Here is an 18,112-nt window from a genome sequence, read left to right on the forward strand (position 1 = left end):
GGAGGAGAGTGGGGAAACTACTGCAGTGTCCCAGAGAACAGCTTGCTAAGGGTCTGGATTCGGGCAAGGGCAAGAGGGCGGAGAGAAGGAGAAAGATTAAAGTGTTGGAGGCAGAATGCTCAAGACTTGTCATCAACTGGAGTAGAAACTGAGGGACAGAGAGGAGTAGAAAATGGAGGAGAGGAAGACAAGACAAACTCCTCTTCCTTCTCCTCCTCCTCCTTCTCCCCCTCTCTTCCCCATCTAAGGAATGGTCTCGGGGTCCACCTGGCCCCACCCAAGCCCACATCTCAACCAGTGGGTAGCCAGGTCCTCTGGCTCCTCCTCCTCTCCATCCGTCGCTGCTATGGGCTCACCAGCACCCTCTGCTGCTTCTCCATGTCCTCCTTACCAGTCCCTGCCTCAGATCTGGTCCCCTCCAGGCACCTTTGGAAAAGCTTTCTAAAATATCATTCACGTTGTGTCTCCCCCCCATCACGACCCCTACAAATGGCATGCAAGACCTCCTGCTGCCTGGCCCTGCTGACCTCATTAGCACTCTCCCCCACGTTCAGGGTTCCCTGCACTCCAGCCCAATGAGCAACTCCCAGGCTCTGCACCTGGTCCAGCTCTTGCCACTCAGTACCTTGGCTCGCACACCTGCCCAGGAGGCCTCCTCACAGGCTCTGGCCATGCTCCTCTGCCTATAAAGCCCCTTGTAATTCTCAGCTCAATCCTTTCCTCCTTCTAGAAGATTTCTCAGACCTCTCCCCTCAACTACACACCTCTCCCCTCTGCCTTTCTGAGGCCTTTTTTTTTTTTTTTTTTTTTTTTTGAGACAGAGTCTTGCTCTGTTGCCCAGGCTGGAGTGTGCCAATCTTGGCTCACTGCAACCTCTGCGTCCTGGGTTCAAACAATTCTCCTGCCTCAGCCTCCCGAGTAGCTGGGATTACAGGCGCACATCACCATACCCAGCTAATTTGTGTATTTTTAATAGAGACAGGGTTTCACTATGTTGGCCAGGCTGGTCTCGAACTCCTGACCTCGTGAACCTCCCGCCTTGGCCTCCCAAAGTGCTGGGATTATAGGCGTGAGCCACCGCACCTGGCCTCTGAGGCCTCTTCTATACCTGTGCAGTCTTCTGTCTTAGCATTTATAATTGTTTACGGCGATTTTTCTTTGCACTCCCCCAGCCAGAGCTGAGCCCTGTTCGTATCTTTGCATTCCCCTCACAAAGCATTATGGCTAGTACAGACAATGCAAGTGTCAAGTGACATTCTTACCATTCACTCATCCAACTAATATTTATGACGCACCTGTTGTATGCCATGCATTATTTTTAAGTGCTTGGGATATATTAGTGACAAAAACCGAGTAAGATCTCTCTCCTCGTGGGGCTCACATTCTTGCAGGAGAGACAGACAATTATCAATAAGCATCATAAATAAGTGCAGACTATGTTTGAATGGGATCTATGTTAAACAAGATGGGGAAGGGAAGGGATGGGAGCGTTGGAGTGGGGTGATGTGTCGCAGCTGTAAACTGGGTAGTTAAAGAAGTCTTCGATGGCAAGGTGACATTTTGGTGAAGATGTAAAGAAGGTAAAGGTTTTAGAGGGAGGGTATTCAGGAGGGAAGGAGACAGCAGGTCAATGGCGCTCTATGCGGGGACCATGCCTGGCCTGTTCCATGAAGAGAAGGAGGCAGACGTGGCTGTGGTGAAGAAGGGAGAGAAAAAACAGGTTATTGCAGAGAGTTACGGGCCCGGTCTTAGGGGGCTTTGTGAAAGGCTAGAAGACTTTTTCTCAGAAAGCCCTTGGAAGATTTGGAGAAAAGCGTGACATGATGTGGCTGATTTTTTTTTTTTTTTTTTTTTTGTTTGTTTGGAGACAGAGCCTCCCTCTGTCACCCAGGGTAGAGTGCAGTGGTGTAATCTCAGCTCACTGCAACCTCCGCCTCCCAGGTTCAAGCGATTCTCCTGTCTCAGCCTCCCTAGTAGCTGGGACTACAGGTGCTCGCCATCATGCCTGGCTAATTTTTTTTTTTTTTTTGTATTTTTAGTAGAGATGGGGTTTCACCATGTTGGCCAGGCTGGTCTCGAACTCCTGACCTCAGGTGATCCACCCTCCTGGGCCTCCCAAAGTGCTGGGGTTATAGGCGTGAGCCACCATGCCCGGCCTACGTGGCTGATATTTTATTCAACTTGCTCTGACTGCTGGGTTGCCCACAGATGTGAGGGGCAGGACTGTCAGAGGAGTCCCATCTCCCAGTGGGAGGTGATGGTTCCACAGGATGGAAGCAGGAGGTGAAAGTGGCAGTCAGATTCTGGGTACAGATGAAGGCAGGGATGACACATTAGCTACAGGACCTGCGGGAGGCTATGAGAGACAGAAGGGGAGGGTGACTCTGAGGTTTAGGGCTGGGGGGACTGGAAGGACGGGTTTGCCATCCACTGAGGTGGTAAAATAGGTGGGTGGAGCAGATTTTGAAAAGAAGAAAAAGAGTGTGGTTTGGAGTATGTTGTTTGAGATGTCAATTAGACACCCTACCTAGCAAAGCTGTCAGGGGAGCAGGGGGCTATACCCTTTGGTTGTCCATTCATTAAATTCAGCAGATAGTTACTGTTGGCCCATGATATGCAGGGCCAGGACTAGGAAGGACCAACAGATTTCGACTTCTCATTTACAAGCCCAGCCTCTAATCCTCCAGGTGGAGGACCTTCTGGGAGAGTCTCGTGGGATAGACGTGACTGAGTCACAGTGGCAGTCTGTATGGGCAGGGGGATTTTTCTCATCGTTTTCACATACACTTTCATTTAATCCTTTCCCAAATCGTGGAGAGTTGGTACCAATTATTATCCCCAGTTCCTGATGAAAACACAGGAAGGCTTAGAGGTTAGGAGAGCTAGGCCCAGGACACACTCATGCATGGATGGTGCATCCAGCTTCAGCCCCAGTCTGTCAGCCACGTACCCACCACTTTCTCTTCTTCATGGCATGAGCCTCAGGAAGAGATGCCCCACCTAGCAAACATCAGGAGCCCAGATTGGTGTCTCCCAGCTGGGCTGAACCTTGGAGGGCTTATAACATCACTGAGTCACCAGAGGCTGTTCTAACTCCAGAGACTGGGTAAACACAGCAGACATTAGCAGACCATGGTGTGTTACAAAATTGAGAAGCTTCCATGTTTTCCTTTCCATCCCAAATAAACAGTGAGGATGTTAATGAGCCCCCAAAAGGGGAAATGAAAATCCCTTCTCCCTGGGATTTTCCACAGCTCTGTGGCATGCTCAGGGGAACGGGCTGTGTGTTCTGACCTTTCCTCCAGAGCTTTGTTTACTTTCAGAGAGCTCAGGAAGGGCCTACAGACACTGCTTGGCTCAGGGGACTTGGCAGACGATAGAGAACGCCACGGATATTTGGCAGGATGACTCCGAATGCTCCGAGAACCACAGCTTCAAGCAAAACGTGAGTTTTTGCTTGCCCAGTGGCCTGCTGGCTCCAGGGGCCACACAAAGAGCCTTCTCCAGTGCCTCTCCCCGGGGAAGCTAAGGAAGGCCCCGCAAAGCAGCAACCCTCTTGGCGGCCATGGAATTTCTTCCACTACTAGGCTGACATGCAAAATCCTAAGAGAAGTCAGTCTTCCAGGGTCGATCCTGGCATTTGTGCTTGCTGTTCCCCATGCCTGGAGCACCTGTCCCAGCTTCCCTGTGGCTAGCTCCTTCTCACCATCCAGGGTTCAGTCCAAATGTCTCCTTCAAAGAGAGATCTTCCAGGGTCACCTAATCCAGAGAGTGCCTTCTGTGGTCGCTCTCCTACCCACATCCCCCCGACCCACCACCCACCACCCACCACTTTGACTCCTTTATGGCACCTGCCTCTCCCTGAAATTCTCACTGTTGCTTATTTGTTATCTAGCCCTCTCGTCAGAATGTAGATCCACTGGTGACAGGGGACTTGTGTGCCTCGAGGGGGTGGCATAGCACAGGGTCTAGGATCAGGCAGCCCTATTTCCATTCCAAATAGTAAGAATGTTAATAAGCCCCCAAAAGTGGAAACGAAACATCCTTTATCCTTGGGATTTTCCACAGCTCTGTGGCATGCTCAGAGGAACAGTCTGTGTATTCATATGTAGACTCTGCTCTTCCTGGCTGTGAACCTGGTACAAGTTACCTCATCTCCTTGGGCCTCTGCTTCCTCATTCATGCCACAGGGATCATATTTGCTACATGTGATGTTGTAAGGATTTACTCATCAGACATCAGTTTCTTAGGAGAAAACCTGATACACAGTCAGCACGGTCTATGCGGGCATTCCTGCCCTATCCCCAGGGTCTACCACAGTAACTGGTCTGCAAGTCCCCATGGCTTCCCAGGAAAGGTTCTTTGGATGAACAAACAAATCTATGCTTCAGACTTCTTTCCAGAATCCTTCTGCACCGTACTTTCTCATTGGACTCTTGCTCTTCTCTCTGAGGACCTCCTGTTTGTCCAACATGTGCTCACTTTCCTTCAAAGTGCAGTGCAAGAGGCTGCACAAAGCAGAGGAACAGGTGTTTGGGGATCAGACAGATATCTACGGCCACACCTTGGCTTCTTTCATTCCGATGGTCAGGCCAGAAATAGTAATGAAGCATCTACAATGGGTTAGGTTTTTGCACCAGGCACTGGGAATAAACAGGGGATAGCACGTGGATACTGCCTCCAGGGAGCTCAGAGTCTTGTGAGGCATAGGGACAGTGTGATCGTTGCTGGGAGGGAAGTGTCGCATGCCCAGGGTCACAGAGGAGGGGAGACTGATGCAGACAGGGGACCAGGAAGGCTGCTCAAGCCTAGCCCTGCAGGGGAAGAGAGAGAGCAAGAGGGAGAAACACACCTAGGGTCAAAGAGCACACGGGGCTCTGGGGCCACCTTGAGTGCTGCTGGGCAGGTGAGGTAGGGCCTTAGGAGGACACAGGTGGAGGTGGAGGCCTCGGGAGAGGTAGGTGATGAAGGCCTCCTGTGCCCGGTGAAGGACTTAGGACTTTGCATATTGAAGTAGGAGAGGGACATAACTAACTTATGTGTTGACAGGTTTGTCCTGGCAGATTGGAGAGGAGTGAACCTGTCAACACATGAGTTAGTTACGGAGATTGAAGACTGGGGCCATGCTGGAGGCAGAAGGCAGGGAGAATAGACAGGAACCATGGCAGCAACTCAGGCCAGATAGGAAGAGAGCACCCAGGGGGTGGAAGAAGAGGGAGGGTGGACTCATAGGTTTACCGAGGAGCAAAACAGTAGGACCTGGCTGGTGCTGGAGGCTGTGAGAGGGTAGAGCCAAGGACAACAAGATCGCAGGCTTCTGGCTTGGACCCTTGAGGAGACTTAAAAATGCCCCTCCTTGTGAAGAAGGATACAGGGAGAGGCCTTGCCCTTTGGGTTCTCAATATTTTGCTACCTAATTCTTTTTTTTTTTTTTTTTTTTTTTTGTGAAGCAGAGTCTCGCTCTGTCACCCAGGCTGAAGTGCAGTGGTGTGATCTTGGCTCACTGCAACCTCTGCCTCCTGGGTTCAAGCAATTCTCCTGCCTCAGCCTCCTGAGTAGCTGGGACTACAGGTGCATGCCACCGTGCCTGGCTGATTTTTGTATCTTTAGTAGAGACGGGATTTCACCATGTTGTCCAGGCTGCTCTCGGACTCCTGACCTCAGGTGATCCACCCGCCTTGGCCTCCCAAAGTGCTGAGATTACAGGCGTGGGCCACCGCGCCTGGTCTTTGCTACCTAATTCTGTGCCCTGATTTGAATCTGCAAAACACTCCCACTCTCCGCCACCCCCAAGTTGTAGCTTTTTTTTTTTTTTGAGATAGAGTCTGTCTCTGTTCCCCAGGGTGGAGTGCAGTAACGCCATCATGGCCCACTGCAGCCTCGACCTTCCAGGCTCAAGTGATCCTCCCACCTCAGCCTCCTGAGTAGCTGGGACTACAGGTGCACACCACCACATCTGGTATTTTTTGTAGAGACAGGGTTTCACCATATTGCCCAGGCGGAATTGTGGCTTTATTTCATGATTTAGTTGGAATTCTTTAGCTTTCTAAAGTCATTTAAATATTCTTCCATTAAACATTAAAGATATTTTATACAGTAGTTTAAAGTCTGGAGACAGGGGAAGGCAAGGAGTTCAGTTTTAGAAACACTATTCTTGTCACTTGAGCCACCTAGCCTCTCTGCAGGCATCTGTAAGATGGGGTTGAAAATACCTGCTTTGCAGGCCTAATTGTGAGGCTTCAGGGGGCAATGAATGTGGAGTGATTCATCTACCTCCTGGCACACAGTAGGCATTTGATAGTTGTGATTATTGCATTTCTTTTCTTTTCAGAGTATCTTCCCTGGACCCTACAAACACTTCTCTCCCTCCTGGCCTCTCTGGTTCAGTCCTGGGGCTGTGATCATAGTTTACTTGTCATTGTGAGTTTTTTGGTGTCTGTGATGGTAGCTTTTCTGCATTGGCTATTTGGTTGGATTTATGTGGGGGTGTGTGTGTGTGTTTGTGTGTGTGTAATATTTCATTTGACTTTCAAAAGCCAAAAACCTAGCTTTTTGTTAAGTTATTAAGGTCAACTCTGTTTTATATAGTTTATTATTCTATTTATAAATCTAATAAGTTAATCTACTTTCGTAGAGGTCTCCGATTAATTTTTGTTGACACAAACAAGTTATTTACATATCCTTTTACATTTTAAGCTGCATTATTACATTCGATATGCTTTAGACATTTAAACTATCTTAAATAATTGTTATAACAAGAAAATCTTTCTTATTTTAAAATAATTCTAGTTTATCGAATACATCAAGTTTATATGTCGAGTCTTGAATTTTCCTAAATATGTCAATACTGTTTTCATCAACTTAAAGTTGAAAATCAAGTACGCTTTGATGTATTTCATATTGGAAGCTTAATACTAACCTATTAGATCCTCTAATATGTCATATTCTCTAAATAATACCAATTACATACAGATTGTGCAAGTAATTTAAAAAACCGCTATATGAGGGATAGACCAAGGGGTACATATGGGATGATACCACATAAAGTTTAACGTTTGTTAGAGGCCGCCTGCAGTGGCTCAGGCCTGTAATCCCAGCACTTTGGGAAGCCGAAGTGGGAGGGTTGCTGGAGCCCAGAAGTTTGAGATCAGCCTGGGCAACATGGCAAAACCCCGTCTCTAAAAAAAAGAAAATACAAAAATTAGCTGGGCATGGTGGTGTGCACCTGTAGTCCCAGCTACTTGGGAGGCTGATGTGGGAGGATCACTTAAGCCCCAGGAGGTTGAGACTGTAATGAGCTATGATTGTGCCACTGCACTCCAGCCTGGGTGACAGAGTGAGACCCTGTCTCAAAAAACAGCAAACAAACAAAAAACAGTTTAATGTTAGAATCTAAGTGGTGGATATACAGATGTTCTTTATAAAGTTTCTTTAACTTTGGTGTATGTTTGAAATTTTCATAATAAATATTGAGGACAAATAAAAAAATTCTATACCTGAATTTAACACAAAACTTTAATAATTGTAGTGGTGTGACCAAACCTTGCCAAGATTAAGACACAAAACAAACACTTTCACACTAAGGAGACAAACTGGTCCAAGAAAGTAGAGATTTCCATCTCAGGAAACATGGTTGCCTGTAGACCAAGATTTGTTTGTTCCGGTTATCAATACCAGTGGTGTAGGTGTGTTAGTAGATGTTAACAGCAGGCTCCCTGCTTCCAATCCTGAAGAAAGAAAGGCTATGATTTGTTAACACTTGCCAATTTTGGTGGCATTAATGCCCCCCCATGGCCAATTTCAAGCTACCATTGTGACCACAGAGTATGCACAGTAGCGCAGCGTTAGACATGTTTCTCCTCATGCAGATACAACAGCAAAAATAACCCCAGTGGCACTGAACACAGACATGTAGAAATGTAATTAGGAAGTGATGAATTTGGAGTATTTATTGCTTTTATTCTGAATATAATTTATTCATTGTAAATTTACATCATTTAATTTTTTTTTCTTTTGTTTTTGAGACGGAGTTCTGCTCTTGTTGCCCAAGCTGGAATGCAGTGGCACAACCTCGGCTCACTGCAACCTCCGCCTTCCAGTTTCAAGCGATTCTTCTGCCTCAGCCTCCCGAGTAGCTGGGACTACAGGGGCACGCTGCCACACCCAGCTATTTTTTGTATTTTTAGTAGAGACGGGGTTTCACCATGTTGGCCAGGCTGGTCTTGAACGCCTGACCTCGTGATCTGCCCGCCTTGGCCTCCCAAAGTGCTGGGATTACAGGTGTGAGCCACTGCGCCCGGCCATCATTTAATTTTTAAGAATGCTCGTGTTTTGCAACTGGTTCCCTGAAAATTTGCCAATCAGTTCTCTCAAGCCAGGATGACCATACCACTGGGTCTACCAGGGTGATTTTTTTCACTCTTGCCAACAAGTTGAGCCCCAGGTTCATGTCCATTAGAGGAGGCTGATCATATTCAGGTTCAACACGTTTCATAACCTAGCTATTTGGTCTAACAGGAGCCATCTGGTTGGGTCTCTGTTCCTTCAGAGCCTCCTGGGTGTTGGCATGTCCTTGTCTCCCTTAAGTGTATCCTAATCTTCTATCAAGGTGCAGTGGCTCGTAAGTATAATCCCAGTGCTTTGGGAGGCTGAGGCGGGAGGGCTGCTTGAGGCCAGGAGTTTGAGACCAGCCTGCTCAACATAGCAAGATTCCATGTCTAATCTTCCATCAGACATGAAGAACCTTCAACTGGATCCTCCACATCCTCAGGGAATTCTGTCTAAACCTCTTACTTTCCTACTGGATTTGAGTTAACAGAATCCTGTGATCCTTATACAGTTTTGCTGTGTGAGATATCACACCTCTTAAAGGGATCAGAAGGACACCTGTAGTTGGATTAGATCCGGTTTATCTCAAGAATTTGTCTGACTTTTTTCACACCAAAGTTGTGCTAATGGCATGCCTTGAATTAGGCAAATTGTGTATTTTTTTTTTCTCCTGGGCTTCAAACTGTTTGAGAACAACAACAAAGTCACAGTTATATTTGACTATCACCCCCAAACCTCTGACCTAGTACTGAGGTGCACAGTGGCTTTTGCATACAGTAGGCACTTAATAAATACTACATGAATGGCTTCACAAATTCTGAGTCAATTGGTCTGTGGTGGGGTCCAGCCATCAATACTAGTTCCCAAGTTCCCCAGATGATCCTAATATGCAGCCACGGTTGAGAACCACAAGTGTGCTGACACGGTGGCACCATCCCCAAGTCAGCAAATAGGGAGCGCTAAGCAAGATTTGAAAACTGCACTTTCAAAGGCAGGAAGTAAAGATTTCTCTCTTTGGAAAAGTGAGGACAAGAGCATTGCCTCCTCCCCTCTGCAAATGGCCATATTTCCAAGAATTCAAATACTTAACAAAAAAAACAACTTCTGGCCATGTTTACCTGTGTTTCTAATAGAGGGTTGAAATTTTGCCCAAAAAAGGCCAGTGTTAGTAAATCTTTGCCCTTCGGACTTTTGGCAAACAAAATATGTTACGTTCTTCCAACTAACGGGATGCTGGGGGTCCTTATGCATGTTAAATGGCACTTTTAAAGGAGACTGTGTGTGTGTGTGTGTGTGTGCACGCATAAGCATTAACAAGTGTGTTTAGATGACTTAGTATGGAATTGCATTTAATGGAATGAAAATAAATTATTATACCTTACTTTGTCCTTTAAAAAGTGCTTTCTATTCTTAAATACATGATTTAATTAATACGTACATATGAATTGATATATCTGTATATAATTTTAATATATATGGTATATAATTTTAATAATACATTTTAATTTTAATATAATTTATAATATATCCATTGATTATATATGATTTTTCCAACATTTTATTTTGAAATATTGAAACACATAGAAAAATTTAAAAAATAATATAGTAGACACTCACATACCCAGTATTTAGATTCAAAATGTAATAACATTTTGACACATTTGCTTTCTCTCTGTTTCTCTCTTTCTGAACTATTTAAAACTAATTCATAGACATCATGAGATTTCACCCCTAAATTCATCGGGTACCTCCTAAGATTAAGGACATCATTCTACACAACTACATTACCATTATTTCAACCAAGTAAAATTAACAGTGATTTTTATCACATGGCCTATTTCATCCATATTTAATATTTTTTCCAATTGTTTTCCCAAACTTTTATAGCTTTTCTGCCCTAGAAATATTTCTCTCTCTTTTTTACAGCTGGATAGTATTTCATTTAGCATATCTACCTGTTTGTTCAGCCACTGTCCTATGACCATCTGGGTTATTTCCAATCTTTTTTTTCTTTTTTTCTTTTTCTTTTTTTTTTTTTTTTGAGACAGAGTCTTGCTCTGTTGCCCAGGCTGGAGTGCAGCAGTGTGATCTCGGCTCATGCAAGCTTTGCCTCCCGGGTTCATGCCATTCTCCTGTCTCAGCCTCCTGAGTAGCTGGGACTACAGGCGCCCGCCACCACGCCTGGCTAATTTTTTGTATTTTTAGTAGAGACAGAGTTTCACTGTATTAGTCAGGATGGTCTTGATCTCCTGGCCTCGTGATCCGCCTGCCTCAGCCTCTCAAAGTGCTGGGATTACAGGCGTGAGCCACTGCGCCCAGCCTATTTCCAATATTTTATTCCTAAAACTGCTACAGTGAATAACCTCAGATGTGTATGTTGGCTCATATTTGTGGCAGTATATCTTTTGGAAGATTTCTAGAAGTGGGATCACTGGATTAAAGGCAGATGCATATATAATTTTGTTAGACATTGCCATTGGGGTTATACATTTGTCCTCCCTTCAGCTATGTACGAGAGTACCTGTTTCCTCGTTGGGTGCGTATCACATATTGATCAGGAAGCTTCTTATAAAGGTGTCTAAGTGACATAAGATTCACCTGTTGGTACGAAGCGTGAGCTGGATACCCGATGTTTTGGAGCCTCTAGGAAAGTAGCCAGGTTTTGTTAAAGACCTTAATGTAGAGGACAGTTGAAGAAAATCCTCTAAAAAAGTACAATTAAACCAACTGTAGCAGGTGCTCTTAGTGCCCTGCCCATATCCCCTTGCCCTAATCAATTCAGTACACAGCTGCTTAACTTCTTACCAAGAGTGCATGCATTTCTTTGCTGGTTCTCTGATTCCTGAAGCCCACTTGTTCCTTGAAATGCAGGCCATAAGTGCCATGAAATTAATGTTCCTTGGAAGTCACCTTCAATCGATGACTGGCAAGATTTGGTATGTTTCTATACCAACTCTCTTGGTCTTGGGGTTAGTTGACTCTGAGGATTCCAGAGCTTCCCCAGTGGGATTAAGCTCCAGTTTCCCACCATGGTAGCTGGCTTGATAACCCACCCTTTATTTGTCCTAACTGCTCCCTTACCCTACTGATGATTTTTTTCACTTTTTTTTTTTTTTTTGAGCCGGAGTCTCTCTCTCTCTCACCTGGGCTGGAGTGCAATGGCACAATCTCGGCTCACTGCAACCTCCACCTCCAGGATTAAAGCGATTCTCCTGCCTCAGCCTCCTGAGTAGCTGGGATTACAGGTGCCCACCACCATGCCCAGCTAATTTTTGTATTTTTAGTAGAGACGGGGGTTTTGCCATGTTGGCCAGGTTGGTCTCGAACCCCTGACCTCAGGTGATCACCTGCCTGGGCCTCCCAAAGTGCTGGGATTACAGGCGTGTGAAGCACCACGCCCAGCTGATTTTTTTTCACTTTCTATGCAAGCTGCCTGCATTCCAATTCCTGTCTCAGGATCTGCTTCTTGGAAACCCAAACTAATTAGCACACAGACAAAAAAAAAAAAAAAAAAAAGACATGTCCCCTAATTTGTTCCTAGAAAGCACAAAACACACACGTGTTTTAAAAATCATAATTTAGAAACAAATAGTTAGGTTATTTAATTAAACGTGTTAGCCTCGTATCTCCAATAAAATAAATCATGCTCTTCGACCCAGTAATGTCTTGATATGCCACAGAAATAGTCGATTTAAAGAAACTACACCACTCTGTGTGCAGAAGCACAAAACACTTCTTTACTTTCAAGGTGTTTCATAGTCTATCTGGAAAGACAAGATGAATGAAAGCAAAGCATTATTGAATAATACAATTGACACCTTATTTGTGAAACAAACCACAAGTACTTTGACAATAAGAGTTGACCATAAACCGAGAGACATTTGAGGAGGATTTCTTATAGGGGGTAGGTTTGTGCTGGTCTTAGAAGGAAAGATTTAGTTTCAAGGAGAGGCAAACAAGCGCAGTTGGAGACTGACAAGATTATAGGGATCTTGATGAAGTCTATAGAGAATAATTCTAGAGAGAAACGTGGTTGGGATTGACCTGGAAGAGCTCAAAGTCTACACTGAGAGTTCTGCCTCCAGACCACCACTGCAAAAAATGATAACAGAGAAAGAAAAAAACATACCACATAAACATTTTAATCTACATAAAGGAATGAAGAACACTAGAAATAGTACATATAAAGGTAAATTTTTTATCTCGTTTAAAAAATGTTCTAAAAAGAGAAATAAATTTAGTTTTTAAAATCACACAAAATACATTAGAAATCAATAACAGTAAGATGTTTGGAAAATTCCCCAAATATTAAAAAAAAAATAACAACATACTTCTAAATAACCCATAAGTCAAGTAAAAAAGTATAAAATAAATTAGTAAATATTTTAACTAAATAAAGATGAAAATACAATAGGCCAATAATTTTGTGATGCAACCAAAGCAGTCATGGAGAGAAATGTATAGCTTTTTTTTTTTTTTTTTTTTTTACTCTAAGTTCTGGGATACATGTGCAGAACGGGCAGGTTTGTTACATAGGTATACATGTACCATGGTGGTTTGCTGCACCTATCAACCCGTCATCTAGGTTTTAAGCCCCACATGCATTAGGTATTTGTCATAATGCTCTCTCTCCCCTTGTCCCCCACCCCCTGACAGGCCCCTGTGTGTGATGTTCCCTTCTCTGTATCCATGTGTTCTCATTGTTTAACTACCACTTATGAGTGAGGACGTGTGGTATATGGTTTTCTGTTCCTGTGTTAGTTTGCTGAGAATGATGGCTTCCAGCTTCATCCATGCCCCTGCAAAGGACAGTGAACTCATTCTTTTTTATGGCTGCATAGTATTCCATGGTGTATATGTGCCACATTTTCTTTATCCAATCTATAGCATTCTTATACTAGAAAATTGGAAAAATATCAAGTCAGTGGCCTAACTTCCACCTTAAGAAACTAGGAAAAAAACCTCAGCAAATTAAACTCAAAGTAAGCAAAAGAAAAGAATTAGAAAGTATGAATAGAATTCAATTAAATGGAAAACAGAAAGACAATAGGAAAATAAATAAAACCCAAACTTGGTTATTTAATCTTGGTGTTGATGGTTTTGAGTCTTTTCCATTCTGGTTTGATTTGTGTGCATTTTTGGCTGGAGTATTTCATAGATTTCTTCACTGGTGCTTTTTCTTCAGTTTCCTCCTCAAAATCATCATCTTCTTCAACATCATCATCTTCATCCTTGTCATCTTCTTCATCAGCAGGAAGTTTTAATTTTTTCTGTGGAATCTTGCTACCGCCTCCAGGGGCAGATTGCTTTCCAGATATACTTAAGAGTTTCACATTCTCCTCCTCTTCATCTTCTGACTCTGCATCTTCCTAAGTGCTGTCCACTAATAGGCATCTGCCCTGAGCCACACTCTTCAACTGTAAGACCATGGGTGGTGTGATTTCAAAGCCCCCAATGGAAACCATTGGCTGTACAGACATTTTCAAAGTTGCCAGTGTTACTTTAATTGGACTGCCTTCATAATTCATTGTCTCTGCATCAACAATGTGCAATCATCCTTTGCACCAGGCCCTAAACTGACAATTCTTAAAGATAAGTGGTGTTCCTTTTCATCATTATCCACCTTAAAGGGATCATCTTTGTCAGCCTTTAGTTCACAACTGAAAACATAGTTCTGGGGCCTCCAGGGGCTCATGTCCATCTCCATCGAGTCCCCCATGGGGTGGTGGCACGTACTTAGGTGGGAGAAAAGGCGGACAGAGATAAATGACTGCTGCTCCAGGGAACAGCTGTGCAGGACGGAATCACACCAGCCACATTTGGTTACTTGAGAAGATCAATAAATTTGGTAAACCTCTAGAAAGATGAACTTAAAAAAGGGAAAGAATTAAAGATGAGAGAGAGAGAAAGTGAGAGAGAAGTCAGGAATTATATTAAGAGAGATGGAACATCACTACTGATACTTTATAGACATTAAAAGGATAATAAGAGATTTTTATGAATGCCTTTCTGCCAATAATTTCTACATGTTGGATACAATAATTTTTTTAAAAGAAACAAACTACAAAATTTCACTAAAGAAGGAATGGATAACCAGAATAGTCCTATATCTATATTAAAATTGCCTTGTAGTTAAAATTCTCTCACAGAGAAAAACCTCGGACCTATTTAAATCCAATGGCGAATTCTACCAAATATGTAAAGTTAAAATAATGCCAATTCTACACGAACTCTCCAGAAAACTGAAAAGGAGGAACTACTTCCCAACTCAGCTATGTGGCCATTGTTAAACAGATGCCAAGACCAGACAAACACATTACAAGAAAATAAAACTACAGACCAAAATCCCTTATGAACATAGAACAAAAAATCACATTTAATAACAAAAAATTTCCAGGAAATTATCCTCTGTTCACAATCAGGCTACCTGGGACTCAGAGAAAATATTGCAATGTTTCATTGAGTCTTCTTCCAAGAGGTCATCTATGAAGACTTACTTTAGAAAGGAAACATTCAGACAGAAATTTGGCCCTGTCCTCCAGAAGGAAGGACCCATAGACCCTAGGGACAGTGCTCCCAAGGGCAAAGAGCCTGTTCTCATTCCCAAGGCATCCTCTTGTTCTGAACACAATTCCTTTATGATATTGTGGCTCTTGGTGTGTCAGTGCTGGGCTGTGGGCCCAGTCACAGGGGTGAGACCCACCGTGGGCTCTTACTTGTTAAGGCTCCTTGGCCTCTGAGATGTACCAGAGAGCAATCTAAACTGCCCTATTTCGGTGTCAACAAGGATTGGGAAGGAAAAGTTTAAAAAAATGTGGGGAGTCCATGCCTAGGCCCTTGGTGGCCCTGGGTGTGGAGCTGGGGGTTATGGCCATAGCCCCATGGCTTGGTGGTCATATCTGCTCTTCCTCTGTGTTCAGGTGGATCGTTATGCCTTGCTGTCAACCTTGCAGCTGATGTACACCGTGGGATACTCCTTCTCTCTTATCTCCCTCTTCCTGGCTCTCACCCTCCTCTTGTTTCTTCGGTGAGTAGAACTTCTGCAGACATGTGTTCAGGCAGGTATAGTAGCCCTCCTTCATCTACAGGGGATATGTTCTAAGAGTTCCAGTAGATGCCTGAAACCAGGGGTGGAACGAAACATAGTGTTCAAAACAGGGGTAGAACCAACCCTATGTTTGGTTCTATCTCCATGTTTTTTCCTATGCATACATACCTCTGATAAAGTTTAATTTATAAATCAGGCACAGTGAGAGATTAACAACAATAACCAATATAAAATAGAACAATTATAATGCTATACTATAATAAGAGTTATGTGAATGTGGCCCCTCTCTCTCTAAATATCTTATTACGCTATGTTCACCCTTCTTTTTGTGATGATCAAGGAATGGAACTGGTCAGTGTTAGATTTCATCACTTTACTCAGAATGGCACATAATTTAAAACTCATGAACTATTTATTTAATTATTCATTTCTGGAAGTTTTTCGTTTAATATTTTTGAGCCGCAGTGCACCATGATTGACCGTAGGTAACTAAAACAGTGGAAGGCAACAGTGTGGATAATGGGACAACTATAGTATTGTGTAATTTGCTCATTGGCTACCTCTAGAAGGCACTGGAAGACTGGGCTGGATGTGTCATGAATCATCAAAGCTGGAAATGACCTGAGAGAGGCTAAGTCCCATCCATCCCATTTTGCAGATGAAGGGGAAGAAAGGGATGGCAATGTCCCAATCAGAGGCATTGAGTCGCCTCTGGCCATAAAGCCAGTTGGCTACACAGCTAGAACTTGAACCCAAGACTCCTGACAGTTTACCTCCTTTGGATTAGACACCTGCTGTGTGCCTGGCCCTGGTGTAAATCCCTAATCACACCCATTACCACCACAACCCATTCCCACTACAACTCAATCAGAGGCATTCTTTTTACAGAAGAGATTAAGAATCTTCCCCAAGGTAAACAAATGGGTGGAAGAGCTGGGATTTCAATTCAGGGCCCTCAGACACCAATTAGCTATCAAATTTAAGTGCTTACTCCTAAGCGCATTACATGCCTTAAGTCGTTTAAATGTCATCCCTAATTCAAATTTGGATTCATTCTATTCCTAGGAGGTTAGCATTATTATTACCCCCACTTTAGACATGAGTTAATTGAAATATAGAGAGATGAAGTAATTTGCCCAAGATCACCAGCTGGTGGGTGATGAAGCCAGGATCACAAGCAGGCAGTCTAGGATCTGAGCACTTTCACTCCCTAAACTTTCAGTATTCCAAAGCCTGTGTGCCTTTTACTAAATCATGCTTTTAGAAATCAGGCAAGTGAGACATTTATGGACCCACTAGAAAGCTCTCCAAAGCTGTCTCTGGTCTCAGGAACGTAAGCGGATATAACGTGGAAGAATGAGCATTTGACATAGGTGTGGGAGACCTGGAAACCAGCTCCAGAGCACCCCTCCACCTGGGCTTTGCTAGCCCTGGGTTGGGCCTCATGTGACTCCTCAATCCTGAGATGTTCTGCAGCTCCTAGGGTAGAGTCATGACCATCTACCCTTTTGGGAGAACCACGCTTGAGCTATGGGAGAACTCTGCAACTTGTACCCAATGATTATCTGTGACCTCCTTCCTCCATGCCCTGTCCCAAAGTCCCAGAACCAAGCCAGGAGAAAATAACTGCCCAGCCCTGTAGGAAGTCACTTCAGCCAAGCCTGGGACAACCAAGTGTCAGTTCTGCCTAAGGCTTGGGGAAAAGTAAGGCCCAGTCACTGCCCTCAAATAGCCCCCAGTCTAGTTAGAGAGAAGAATGCATAAATCCTAAGACACAAGAACCTGCCTCAGGTCCTTTTTAGAAATTAAAAATGTAACAATAGCTTTAAAGCGAAATAGGACAGGGTATGTGCTGCCCAGGGAGCACAGTGGAGGGAAAAGTTCTTTCCTCTGGCGACAGCAAGGGTGCACAATGTCACATCACACACAAAGAGCCTGCAGGAGACCCCAGGTGCGTAAGGAAGAGGTGATGAGAGCTAACATTTTTCTGGACACTTACTTATGCGCACAGATTAACAGATTTAATCATTCCACAACCCCTGGAGGTAAGTGCTCTTGTTCTCAGAGGCAGAAGAGACTGGGAGACCCATACTTTGGCCTGAGAGTTTTTGTGTTTGAATCTCAACTCTGTGACTTACTGCTCTGGGACTTTGGACAGATGACTTCATCCTTCTGCTTTAATTCTTTCATTTATAAAATCAGGGTAATAATGGTTCCTATACCTCCAGTGGTGGTAAGGAGTAAGAATACTCAAATGTAGCTGCGTATGTAAATGATTTGGAACACAGCTGGCATGTTGAAGATGTTTTGTAGGTGATAGCTATTTTTTTTTTTTCCTGAGGGGGAGTCTCGCTCTGTTGCCAGGCTGGAGTGCAGTGGCGTGATCTCGACTCACTGCAATCTCCGACTCCCTGGTTCAAGCAATTCTCCTGCCTCAGCCTCCCCAGTAGCTGGGACTACAGGCACGTGCCACCACACCCAGCTAATTTTTGTATTTTTAGTAGAGACGGTGTTTCACCATGTTGGCCAGGGTGGTCTGGATCTCCTGACCTCATGATCCACCCGTCTCGGCCTCCCAAAGTGCTGGGATTACAGGTGTGAGCCACCGCGCCCGGCTGGTGATAACTATTATTACTCTCATTTTACAAATGACGAAACCGAGGCACAGAGATTTACAGTCACATAATCCAGCAGTCCAGCTCTGCAGCCTATACTATGACCCTCTGTCTTTAGTGA

The 18,112-nt window shown here is 44.1% G+C and overlaps 1 protein-coding gene across 1 annotated transcript in view; it reads left to right on the forward strand.

Moving 5' to 3' along the window:
* GLP2R (glucagon like peptide 2 receptor) overlaps nt 1-18,112 on the forward strand; it is a 67,198-nt gene that overhangs the window by 12,982 nt on the left and 36,104 nt on the right. Inside the window, exons 4-5 of the mRNA XM_054459125.2 lie at nt 3,324-3,445; nt 15,249-15,355. Of these exons, the coding sequence (XP_054315100.2) occupies nt 3,324-3,445; nt 15,249-15,355 (229 nt within the window). The remainder of the gene's footprint in view (nt 1-3,323; nt 3,446-15,248; nt 15,356-18,112) is intronic.

Source organism: Pongo pygmaeus, chromosome 19 (genome assembly GCF_028885625.2).
Source record: "Pongo pygmaeus isolate AG05252 chromosome 19, NHGRI_mPonPyg2-v2.0_pri, whole genome shotgun sequence".
Lineage (NCBI taxonomy): Eukaryota > Metazoa > Chordata > Mammalia > Primates > Hominidae > Pongo > Pongo pygmaeus.